The following is a 12,965-nucleotide window of genomic DNA, read 5'->3' on the forward strand; positions in this document are numbered from 1 at the left end:
TAAGGCTCTCCTCTGCAGTCTACAGTCCACAAACCCTGTGGGTTGCAGGATTTCCAGGCCCCTTGCGCTATCCCCCCCCGGCCCCCAGGAGTCTGGCCCACTGTTTGGAATCCTTGCTCTAGAATGATTATGTCAGCAAGCTGATTTTTCCCCCTGGACATAAGATGTGTGTTGTGTGACCATATGGTACTGTTGTTTTGGTTTCAAGTTTCTATAAAAAAGGTGAAGTGATTGTACCAATTCATTTTTGTCCTTATGAATCCACCAGACACAATGTCATCTCCTTGGGTCACCATGCCAAGGACCGATCATACATTAAAGTAGGCAAATAACCAGGACAACTACAGAAACAGTGGAATCCTCTTGATTTTTACTGGTTAGAGTTGAGCTGCCAAAGGTACTGGGTTTTCATATACAGTAACAGCTGATTTGTTTGTGATCAGACTTTAGTGACATCAACCTTCGGATGCATCTGTGAACCCAGGGGGACATGGGGAAGAAGCAGGAGGCTCAGAGCCTCCTAAAAATAGCGGCCAAGAAGCCCATGCATCCCTCCTTAGAAGCAAAACCAACTGGACACTGTGCAACACTGGATTCCTGGCTGCCCCAAGAAAACCTCAGTACTGCCCTGGAGGTTCCCATTGGAGAGCAGGTGGTGGAGAGCAGACGACTCAGAAAGTAGGTTAGAAGAGGGAGGTGCTGGAATGGCAAGAGGTGACCACCCCAGACACAGCTATCTGCCCCGTATTGTACAGGGACACATTTTGTATTGTGTGCATGAGATAAAGAACGGCTAAAGCTGTTTTAAAAGTACAGCAGGGGTCATGTAGACTAGGGGTCAGAGGTCCCAAACACCACAATTACCCCAGATGGCTTCACCGTCAGACCAGACAACAGTAAAACCCATCCATGAGAATAACACGATAGTCTGTGAAAAGCGAAGTCAAGCCTCGCACATTTTGCTAGCTCCAGATGACATCACTGCACAACACCAAGGTACAAGAGGGGCTGATGTTTATAATGATGAGCATGACTCATCAAGAAAGCTTATATACTCTCCGGTCTATTCTGTTTGCTAAGGCAGGGAAGAGTGTAACACACTTTAGAAAGATTTCCCTCGAAAAAATATTAAAATTTTAAAGATTCAGCACTTAAAGGGTTAATCCTCTGTTATCTGAATATTTGCTTACGTACCTCATTTTACAACAATGCTAGTAAATGAGGCTTTACTCTTTTTTTTTAATAATCATTAGTATCAAATTATTGGCACCATTCAGTTTTCAGGATAGGGACAGGAGAGCAAACTATACAATACAACATAAAAATACAGTTCTGATACAAATATACGAGATCAATTCCACTTAACAAGTGGTCATAAGAAATGGATGGACGTTTTACACACAAGGAAATACAGCTAGTAAATCATCACATGGAAAAGTGCTCAGCCTTGGTAGCAACTAATGAAGTAAAACAATCTTTCAAGAACAACTATACACACCTATTAAACTAGCAAAAATAAATAAAAACGGCAAAACCCAATACTGGCAGAGCTATTGGTAAATAGAAATGCTTATACATTGCTGGTGGCATCATAAATTGTAGAGGGTATTCAAGCATTCAGAGGGGGTGGGGGGTTGAACTAGATGACCTTTAAGGTCCTTCCAGCCCAGAGACTGGATCTTTCTAGAAAGCAATCCCGCAATATGAAACAAGAGCTATAAAATACTTCATGCTCTTTGACCTTGTAATCCCTCTTTGGAGATATTCCCAAGGGAAGAATCCAAAGGAAGGATCATTTTTTTTTACAAAGACATTCATAGCAGCACTATTTATAAGAGTGAAAAATTGGATGTAACTCAAATATCTATTAATGGGGAGAAGTGAGGTTAACCATGTTACTTGGACATAAAGACATTCAAATTGATGAGAGCAGGATCTGTGTTGAAAAGAGGAGATATATGTTAGGTGGAGAAATACAACCAAAGAGTATGTACACACTGATCATAGCTACGTAAAAATGTGTGCACATTCATTTAGAAAGCTTGGGAAATCATTTAGAGGGCTAATTTGTGGTTAGGGGGTTCCTTGATTCCTGCAAAGTTTTTCAAGTGCATAATAAAAATTTAAAAACACATTTCTTGAAACTATATAAAAAGAGAGCAAAGTTTCTTCTGGTCAAGATTCTATCAACAGGACATGAACTGATCAACTTTAGAAATAATTTTCCTTTATGGAACGCCCAAATGAATCCTGATATTGAATCATCTTAATCTCGTAGGAATTTTTAGACAGTTTAAACTATAATTTCCTACTTTGGATTCAATGATAAATTCTATGTATCCCAAATAATATGGTATCCAACAAATTCACAAGTTAAATCATATTTCAGATTAAGCCGAAGTATCTTCAGTCTTGATAATCGCAACTTTCTTTTTTTAGTTCATCTACTCATGTCAGAATAAAAATGAATGTTAAAGACTTTATAAGATCTGTGTATTTACCAGTGTAAATGAAAAACCAGCAGTAAAGAATTATTCTCTCGTTAAAAATGACTCTTTAACAAACAGTCAAAGCTTGGTGCAAGTTTCGGTCATACAAAATCACATGGTTGAGATTGATCGCAAAGGATTCCACGGTATGTTAACCCCTGTGGTTATTGATACATACGCACAGGTACTTCTGAAAAGGAATCCCTGTTTTCCCATCTTTCTTCTCTTAGGCTTAGCAAATCCTGTCTCGACTACATTGAGTAGTAGAAAAACTCTAATACTCAGGAGACATAAAATAACTTTTCCAATAAAAGTCAAGCCAGAAGTTGGCCTCAACCACCCACGGAGACCTGGGCGAACGGAGCACACATTTGTATGTTGTGCTAGAGTGAGCACACGAAGCCCAAAGAATGAGAACGGACAGAAGGCACCATGCCATCCTCCAGGCAACACGGACAGAATGTCACAGTTCGGTCATCAACAGTCTTTTCATCATTTTCTCTCTCTCCAGTTCCTGCCGGAGCGTCTCTGCACTGAAAAAGAGTAGGTGACAAAATAGTGAGATAAACCCTCAAAAATTGCAAAAGCAGACTCAACTTAAGTGTCATCTCCCAGATTCTTTCTTGATCTCAGTTCTTGACTTTCTCTTTCCAGTTCCTTACGGACCCTTACATTTGCTAGCACTGCAATGACCTGAAATTGTCCGGCTGTCTGTTGGTTTCCTCCACTAGACTGAGAGCTCCTCATCAGGGGACTGACGATATATGTATATGTCATTCATCTCTGAAACCGCAGAGCCTAGCACAGGATCTGGTGCAAAGCAACCTCTCGGGAATGGTCTTTGGAATGAGTAGAAGATGTCTACGGGTTAGATTTCTTTAAATCGTGCTTTAAATTGGTTTCATACGTACCTTCTCCCAGAGTTCCCTCCTATGTTTTAATAAATAAAATTGAATGAAAGAAAATTGACTGCTTTAACAGGTTGTATCTGACTTCTTGGCCCTAAGGCTCAGTTGCCTATCTCCACTGTTTAGACACACACACACACACACACACACACACACGGGAAGTACACATCTTTAAAAGCACAATCGAGTTTTTAAATAATCTCATTCAGGGTAGAAATCAACAAGGCCAACAAGGCTGTACACAAACTGACCCCAACCTGCACCTTCATGGGCCTCCTCTGCTGTCATTCGCTCTGCTCTGACCACACCAGCCCCCTCGTTCTTTCTTAACCACACCAGGCACACTCCACCTCAGAAGCCTTAGCATTGGCTGTTCCTTCTGGCTAGTATACTCTTTTCCCAAATATCCACAACTTGCCCCCTCACCACCTTGGGGTTTCTGCTTAAAGACAACCTCAGGAAAGCCAGCCCAGTGTGCCCTGTTGCCTTCATGGTTTTATTTTTCTCCCTAGCGCTTGTCACTGTCACACACACACACCACACACAGACACACACTCACTTAATGTCTGTCTCCCCTCCCCCAACATTAAATCGTAAACTCCGTACAGGAAGGACTTTTATCTGTTTCTTCACTGAACATCCCCAGCACCTAGGATACTGTCTAGCCTTTGAAGACATTTCAATAAGTCCTTACAGAAAAAATGAGTGAAGGAATGAATAAGAGGGTTGTGAATGTCCCAAACACCATGAATCTAGAGCCTGTGCCTGGTCTCCCTATCGCCAGAGTTACCCACCGGTACCTGCTGGTCTGACCCACCTGGCTGCCAGAGAGACAGGCTTGCGAGGGGTGTAGATGGTCTGCACGGTGGAGACGGTCTCTGTCAAAGGCCTCAGGGTCGCTGCTGGAATCAGCGGGGAAGACTGGCCAGGACAGCACTGTAATTTACCGTCTCTAAAGTCTGCCTGGAGAGGAGACGGAAGAGAGGAAATCAGTCTCAATTTGGGTTCCATTTTCACACTGTCGCTGCTCCCGAAGCCTTACCATACAGTTCCTGTTATTTTTTAATAATAGCGAAAATCAATTGCCATTTGTTAAATCACTGTACTTTGTGCCAGACACTATGCTAAAAGCACTTTCCATACCTTACCTTTCGACAATCCTTTAAGGCAGAGATCATATTTCATCACAACTTAGACGCCATCAATTGTAAGATGCACCTTTTTTTTTTTTTTAAAGATTTTATTTTTTCCTTTTTCTCCCCAAAGCCCCCCGGTACATAGTTGTATATTCTTCGTTGTGGGTTCTTCTAGTTGTGGCATGTGGGACGCTGCCTCAGCGTGGTCTGATGAGCAGTGCCATGTCCGCGCCCAGGATTCGAACTAACGAAACACTGGGCCACCCGCAGCGGAGCGCGCGAACTTAACCACTCGGCCACGGGGCCAGCCCCGAGATGCACCCTTTTTTTGCAAGTGCCACATAGAAAGAAAAATATGGCCATTCAAACTTTGCCACGCCCACTATTGTAATGAACATTCTGATTTCAGAAATTTTAAAAGGTGAAAAAACACGTCTTAGAACTGATTTTATGGAAAAGGAAAGTGAGGCTCAGAGAGGTTAAGTAATCTTCCCAAAGTCACACAGTAAGTATTACGAAACAGTACTTAGAATCAGGATTAGCTGACTCCATAAGTGGTGTCTTTCAGCACTATAGCAGTGGTTCCCAAAGTATGGTCCCCAGACTAGCAGCATCAGCATTATCCTTTTTTTTTTTTTTAAAGATTGGCACCTGGGCTAACATCTGCTGCCAATCTTCTTTTTTTCTTCTTCTTCTCTCCAAAGCCCCCCAGTACATAGTTGTATTTTCTAGTTGTAGGTCCTTCTGGCTCTGCTATGTGGGACGCCACCTCAGCATGGCTTGATGAGCAGTGCTAGGACTGCACCCAGGATTCGAACTGGCAAAACCCTGGGCCCCCAAAGCAGAGCCCATGAACTTAACCACTCGGCCACAGGGCTGGTCCCAGTGTTATCCTGAAACTTGGTAAAAATGCAAATTCTCAGGCTCCATCCAAAACCTTTGGAACCAGAATGTCTGAGAATGAAATCCAGCAAACTGTGTTTTTTATGAGACCTCCAGATGATTCTGATACACAGTAAAGTTTGAGAACTACTGGTCTAGGATATTCTGCCCCATTTAGAGAGGATAATTTATTGTCGTTTTCATTACAAAGCAAGATATGCTTATTACTTTTACACAGAAAACTTAAAAGATCACTAAAAGTAAATAAATGAAGAAATTCCATAATCCCTTACTGTTGTTGTCAGTATATTTCCTCACAATATTTTTTCTATGCATACTTTTTGTTTTACATTCTTTTGATACCAGCTATATATTTTATAATTTGATTTGTTATGCTAGTACCTGGCTCTAAACTTGGAGATTTTTATCACATGGCTTTCTAAAGAAGAGGCTTTGATCATCAAATGAGCAGTGTATTCTTAGCAATAGACAGAAGATGAGCTGTCCCTCCAGGGGAAACATGGAAAACCACTGAAAATACCAAGTACCGTTGTAGTTCTGTGAGGGTGTATCCGGCTTGAGCAATGGGACGAAGTTTAGCTTTGAGGCGTCCTGAAAGGCTGATGCTGAGAAATGCAAGCCCCTGTTTGTTTTACACCTGCCTCCAGAAAGAGAACTGACCCGCCCTGGGATGGAGTGATGCCCAAGAATTGAGCAGGGGCGGCCCGCAGTTCTATGTGATGTTTGCATATGATGCACAGCACATGATGTTTGCACAAAGAGCCTTCACAAATGCTGGGCTGTAGCAGCCGCTTGTGTGGTTCCCCAGATAATTCTGGCTCACCCCATTCCAGGCACGTGGTAGAGATTTGCACTTCCTCACCCACTTTGAAGTTAGGCATGGCCATGCGCCTCGCTTTGCTGCCATGTTTCATCTCCCTTGAAAGATTTAAGAGCCAGTTGGTGATTTATCAGCTCTCTTTCCCCACTGCCACTGTGACTAGCAATGTTCCAGAGGGCAGCTGCTCCATTAGCCTGAGTCCCAGAAAGAGGACAATGCAGAGCAGAGCCCTCAGCCTACCTGTGACAGACACGCAGCGCGAATAGGAAATTCAATTTGTCATTTTAAAGCATGACGTAGCCCATCCGTCCCAACCCAGGAGTGGGGGAAGAAGTTATTTCGTTGCTTCAGTGAAGTGGGTGGAGGTTGGACTTTCGATGTCATTTTTGATTCTTTTTGGAAAAAGAGGGAAATATGGCATGAAGGTGATGGTGAGTAAAAGGGCCTTTGCACGACTCAAGGCAGTGGCACCAAACTGTGCTAGCAGGCATTGTATTCTTCCCCACCATGTACTCAAGGCGAAAAAAAAAGACAGCTTCACTTAAGAATGACCTTGGGGAGCAGCGAACATTACTGATATTAAATCTTAACCCTGAGTCCTCGTCTTTTTAATACTTGTCGAACGAAGAAATGAATGAATGAGTGAATGAACTTTTGCCAGAACAGAGCAGATAACAAAAGGACAGACCCAGGCTAGGAAGAAGAACTCAGGACAGAAGTCTGCCCAGCACCAGCCGGGGGCTCTCATGCTAGGTGGACCAAGGCCCTCGGCTGAGCATCAAGCGAAGACCCAGTTAACAGACCTGAATGCAAGGCAGAAACTGGTCTTAGGATGAAGCAAGGAGCGCCGTTGTTGAAACCAGGCCCAAGGTCAATGCTCCATCAATTATCAGACCAATTTTGGGCACTGTTCCCTGGAGCTACTAAACTCCCCCGTGACTGTGGCCGGGACAGGTCTGGAGGCCTGTGGAGAGGACTCCCCTGCAGCAAGGTCACGTGTCTTGACCTTGGTGGGGAGGAGAAGAGAACATGACATACAGAGGTGAGAAAATTAGGAGGCTGAAGCCCATGAATTTGGCGTCCCTTACCACCCAGCTGTTGGTAACTCCCCAATTGTTATCTCCAATCCAGCCCTCTCTGCTGAGTTACAGACTCGGATAGTCAACTGCCCATGCATCGTTTCCACCTGGATGTGTCCAAGGCATTTCTAACACATCATCACCAGAAGCAAACTCATTATCCTTCCCAATCCAGTCTTCTTTCAGAATTCCTTAACTCAGTGAATGGACCCACATTTTGCAAGTCAGAAATCTGGGAGCCATTTTTGACCCTGCCTCTCTCATCCAATCCAATTTCTTTCCAACCTCCTAAATATCTTCCCCGTCTGTGCACTTTTCTTCAACTCCACCATCAAAACCCAGACAGCTGGGTCAAGCTCTCTGCCCTCTCTCCTTTGAACTGCTGTCCTAGATTTCCAGACTACTGTCCTGAATCCACTCTGCCTGGACCCAACAGTCCTCCCACTGCTGTCACCGGGATCATTTCCAATGCACCTGCCCTGTCACTGCCCTGCTTAAAGTCTTTCAAAGTCTTCCCCTTGCTCTTAGGATACAGATCAGAATCCCTACTGTGGCCTCCAAGGCTGAGCACGGTTTTGTCCTATGATATTCCCCTGCCTTCCTCCCCTTCCTCCTCTTGTGCCCCAGTCCCTTGCTCTCTGCATTCTAGTCCCACTGGCTTTCATTTCAGTCCCTTTTCATTTCATCCCAGGACTCTGGTTCACGCTGTTCTTCCTGCCCACTCCAGCTGCCTTCCAGCCACTCTTGCCCAGTTCTTAAAAGCCCGAGCGTGGTTTCTGACATTGGCTTTCTGTTCCATCTCGGCCCCCAGCTTTTCAGGAAGGGCTTCCCTGGGTGTCTCATGGTACTGCCAAGGCTGGGCAGGAGGCCAGAGGGCCCGCCATGGCCTCCTGAGGGAAGTAGAGCGAGAGCTTCAGCTGCGGCGCTGTGCCCAGCAAACTGCAGAGGTGGGATGAACGTTGGGGCAGTAGCATTTAACAGCCTGGCGCAGGCCCTGTGTCTCTGCCCTCTGGTTCTTAAGAGGCAGGTGCTAAAAGCATCTCATGACCCTCAAATTGGATTGCTCTAGGAACCTATTTCTGCCTCTGCCTGGACTGCTGGACAGCTTCCCATCTCTGTTTGTCCTCTGAAATCTGAATCAGCCACCACCCATTCCCTCCCTCTCCATGTGGCTGAAGTCACTTCAGGTAGTGACTGTCATCCAGCTTATGAGACTGCAGTTAGAGCTGTCCCTAGGCCACCTCGTGGATCAGATCCTCCAGATTGGCCAGACATCCTTAGGAAGGAGCCTCAAGGATCACTTAGTTCTAGGAATTGTAAACCCTGATCCCTAAAAGGAGGAGAGGGTGAGAGGAAAGAGGAGGAATGCTGAACTCCCCACTTCGGCTCCATTTGGCTTCCGCAGAAGCTTTCATTTAAAGAAAAGAGTTGAGCAGCTGAAAAGAAGCCTGAAAATCACCAAACTCTCTCATTTTGCAGATGAGGCAACTACCACATTAAAATGTTTAAAACCATTTCAGCCATTTGCAGAGTTGAAGTAAGCTGCCCAGCCACACAGACAGGTGGTAACAGGGTGCCGGTTGTCACAACGACTTGCTGTTGTTAATTACACCACCTGCCTCTCCAGCCTTGAGAAATAGCAACTGCACTTGACATTTGTGGGATGGTCTGTGGTTGGTAAAGTAGTTTCAAGTTCTGGATCCCTGTTGATTCTTGCCCCAACCAGATACAAGGAGGATATCCTTATAATTGTTTCCACTTTAAATAAGAGGAGACTGATGCCCAGAGTGGTAAAGTGACTTACTTAAGATCACATCATTTTCAAGACACAGATCCGATCCAAAAGAATCAAAAACAGGGACTCAAACAAACACGTGTATACACATGTTCACAGCAGCATTATTTACAATAGCCAGAAGGTGGAAACAACCCAAATACCCATCAATGAATGAATGGATCAACAAATTGCAGTATAGATGTACGATGAAATACTGTTCCGCCATAAAAAGAAATGAATTACTGAGACATGCTACAACATGCATGAGCCTCAGAAACACTGTGCTGAGTGAAAGAAGCCAGATACAAGTGGTCACATATTATAAGATTCCATTTATATGAAATATTCAAACTAGGTAAACCCACAGACACAGAAGGCAGGTTGGTGGCTGCCAGGGGCCAGAGGGAGGAGGGAAATGGGGTGTGACTGCTTAATGGGTACAGGGTTTCCTTAGGGGGGTGATAAAGATGTTTTGGAATGAGATAGAGGTAGTAGTTGCACCACACCAAATGTGCTAAATGTCACTGAATTGTCACTTTAAAATGGTTAATTTTATGATGTATGAAGCTCACCTCCATCAAACAAAATAAAATAACTAAGATGCAGACCCCAAACCCTTCCCAACCTCACAGAGTTCCCAGTCATCAAAAGAAGCTGCTGACATTGTTGCCTGGCATTCCACAGAAAATCACGCCACACAGGAACAATGTCTTAAAACACAGATCGGTTTTCTGGATCTACTTACGGTAAACTGTGGCCCTGTAATGAAAGGATCAGGAAACGGGGTCACTGTATCAGCCGGGAATGTTTTTATCTTCAAAAAAGAGAAAGAGAAGAGTGTTACTTTTTTTTTAACTAATATTTTTATTCTTTCTCTATTGTGTTTTCCTAGGATTTCTGTTTTTCCATGCCTTCTTGCTGTTTTTATTTATTTATTTTTTGGTGAGGAAGATTGTCCCTGAGCTAACATCTGTGCCAACCTTCCTCTATTTTCTGTATGTAGGATGCTACCACAGCATGGCTTGATGAGCAGTGTGTAGGTTTGAACCCAGGATCCGAACCCACAAACCCCGGACTGCCAAAGCAGAGTACATGAACTTAACCACTATGCCGCCTGCTGGCTGGCTCCTAGAGTGTTACTTTTAGATTAGAAAACAAAGTTTGGAAATCTTTGGCAGGGCACTTTTAAAACAACTGTAGGATCCAGGGAACACACACAGAGCCTTCATTGCTTGTGAAAGGAAATACACCAAGGGTCCCTTGGGAGTGTTGCCTGGCTGTTGTATCTGTGCCCGTTGTACTGTAGGGCTGGGACTCAGCAGGAATGACAGGCTGGAGTCATATTTGTAGGGCACCGCACACTTACCTCGCCCTGGAACCCCTATCACTGGGTCTGTGTGGGCCTCCCAGGCATGCGGGGCCCTCTGCATGGCCTGATCCACAAAAGGCCATGATCAGGGTGTATAATGAGGCAGGCCAGGGCTGCGGGGGGTGGCTGCTGACGGCCTCTGCAGCTGTGGGGAATGGACTTGAGGCTGCGAGAGGTCACATCCTGGGACACAGTCTATCACAGTGGATAGAGTATCAGGTGGCCCAGACTAATTAGGCCAGAAAGTATAACCTGTCTGTTCACTTCAGTTGTTGGGCTGCCTGTAAACTCTGATAATAGAGGAAAACCTCAGAAGAACCCATGTGAGCATGTGAGAATCCTACCACCGTGGCCTTTGGGAAGTGAAGGCAGGGTGACGGGAAGAGCCTAGTGTAGGGCGTAGTTGCAGCGCAGGGCTGGTCTGAAAGAGGGCGGATGCACCAGCATGATCAGGTAGCCATGGGTGGCCAAAAAGAGCCTTTGCTTCCATTTCTTTCTTTCTGGTCATTTTGTCTTTGGCATCCTGGAGGCTTTGGGGAATGGGGGAGACTATTTCTTTAAGTCAGCCAAGAGAACTGCCAGCAGGCTCAGGGGCCTGATGACTCTGGCACTAGCTTTGTCTGCAGCCTCCAGGCGCAGAAACCGCCTGCACATCTGCTGGTGAACGCACAGGGTGCCACCTGCCACCAGAGGGCTGCAGCCGACAAGGCCACCCCTGCCCTTTGGCAATAGCCTTTGTGTCTCTCAGGGTCTTGCCTATAGACCCTGGAATAGCTACTTGAGGCCCTTGAGTCATTCTAATGGGGGGTAAGGTGGCATGAGCAAGAACACATCAGACCAGACCCAAGTCTTCTGAGGTTCTGAGTGAGTGGAGTAGGTCTCAACCCGACCGATCTGGGAATGACAATGTCCTTGCTATGTGCACTGAGATGTCCAGCCCAAGCCTGCACCACTTCCCCAAACTCTCTTCAGTCTCTTTAAACATCTCAAGATTCCCAGAGACTCAGGTGTCCACTTAGATTGCGGGTAGTGGCCGCCTGGAGCACAGCAAGGGGAGGACTCTGGGGGAAGCCTTGTGGCGCATTCTCCTCACGTGGCCTAATGGTTCGACACGGTATTCTGAGACCAACAGCAAAGTGAAAAGTAACGTACAGATGAGACTCTCAGACCATCATGAAGTAGAAGGGGGAAAGAGGCTGATTATTATATCAAAGAAACATGAAAGCTGGCAACTTTAAAGAATTATTTTACACCTGCTCTAAATAAGAAAAATATACTCCAACAGTTACATTCTGTGTTGTTCCACTGTGGCAGAGCATAGTCACTCTTTTTTTTTTTTTTTTGAGGAAGATTAGCCCTGAGCTAACATCTGTGCCCATCTTCCTCTACTTTATATGTGGGACACCTGCCACAGCATGGCTTGGTGAGCGGTGTGTAGGTCCGCGCCCGGGATGTGGGCTGGTGAACCCGGGGCCACCGAAGCGGAGCATGTGAACTTAACTGCTACGCCACCAGGCTGGCCCCAATATTCACTCTTCTGATGGTGCTGTCACTTGGTGTAACCACTTTAGAAAGGGAACAAGCCCAAAGGCACAATATTGAACCCAGCAGAGTCTAGCCTGAGAAAATCAAATACCTGATGCAAAAACTGTATGTGTTCCCTTGAATAGTGACAAACTGGAAACAAAGCACACAGCCTGCTGTAAAGAATCTGTTATGTAAATGGTGGACCATTCACTTGATGGAACACAAACAGTCATAGAATGCAGCAAGAACAAGAGAGAAACAACACAACATTAAAGTGAGAAGAGAAAAACAGGACATGATACCGATACTACGATTTAACGACGTAGAACTACGAATGAATATGAATAAATATTAGAAGGAAACATGCAAAAATGAAAAAAAGTTGTGCTAGGTTGGGATTATGGGCGATTCCTTTCAAGTCATCATGGAATACTCATATTGTGATCTGGATAAATAGCAGGAAAAGACAAGTTAAAAGTCTTTATATTCAATAGAAATGCAACTAAGATTTCATCTCTGAGAAAAGCATCTATGCTCATCAAAGCTCTAGGAAAACAAACTCTTCCTGGTTCTTGAGACCTAGAGACAAAAGGGCAGGACCACAGCCGCATGTCCCAGATTGACCAGGGCGGGCTGGACTCCAAACTCTGCATCCATCCTGGAGGGAGAGCACCTGTCAGCCGGGCTCTTCTGGAGGTCTGGCGTTCGTGCACACCCACGGGGCCGCCGGCTGGTGGCTCCTGCCCGCCTCACCTCTCCTGGCCAGGCCCCTCTCCCTGCCAGGGTACCTACCAGCCTCGTTTTGATTGGAGGGTGCATGCAAACTCCAGTGGTCTCTTCCTTCATGGGGAGAGAGAGTGGAGGAGAACAGCGAGAGTGGGCACAGTGGGGGGCGCTGGCGGGCTCTGCCTGCTCACGAGGAGAGGAGAGAAGGGGAGGAGGAGGTGGTGAGAGGGG

The 12,965-nt window shown here is 45.5% G+C and overlaps 1 protein-coding gene across 14 annotated transcripts in view; it reads right to left on the bottom strand.

The window, feature by feature from the left end:
• Positions 1–348: 348 nt before the first annotated feature.
• EPB41L4B (erythrocyte membrane protein band 4.1 like 4B) overlaps positions 349–12,965 on the bottom strand; it is a 130,387-nt gene continuing 117,770 nt past the window's right edge. For 7 of the 14 annotated variants that reach the window (XM_070251273.1, XM_070251271.1, XM_014735949.3 and 4 more), the window contains 3 exons: positions 9,858–9,926; positions 4,215–4,360; positions 349–3,022 (listed from right to left, as the gene is read on the bottom strand). In XM_070251273.1, coding sequence (XP_070107374.1) covers positions 2,953–3,022; positions 4,215–4,360; positions 9,858–9,926 — 285 coding nt within the window. In that variant the 3' untranslated portion in view covers positions 349–2,952. Of the gene's footprint in view, positions 3,023–4,009; positions 4,157–4,191; positions 4,361–9,857; positions 9,927–12,800; positions 12,918–12,965 lie in introns of those variants that run through there. The other 7 variants (XM_070251269.1, XM_070251267.1, XM_070251270.1 and 4 more) reach the window with 2 other exon arrangements.

The sequence above is a fragment of the Equus caballus genome, chromosome 25 (genome assembly GCF_041296265.1).
Source record: "Equus caballus isolate H_3958 breed thoroughbred chromosome 25, TB-T2T, whole genome shotgun sequence".
In the NCBI taxonomy this organism is placed as follows: domain Eukaryota; kingdom Metazoa; phylum Chordata; class Mammalia; order Perissodactyla; family Equidae; genus Equus; species Equus caballus.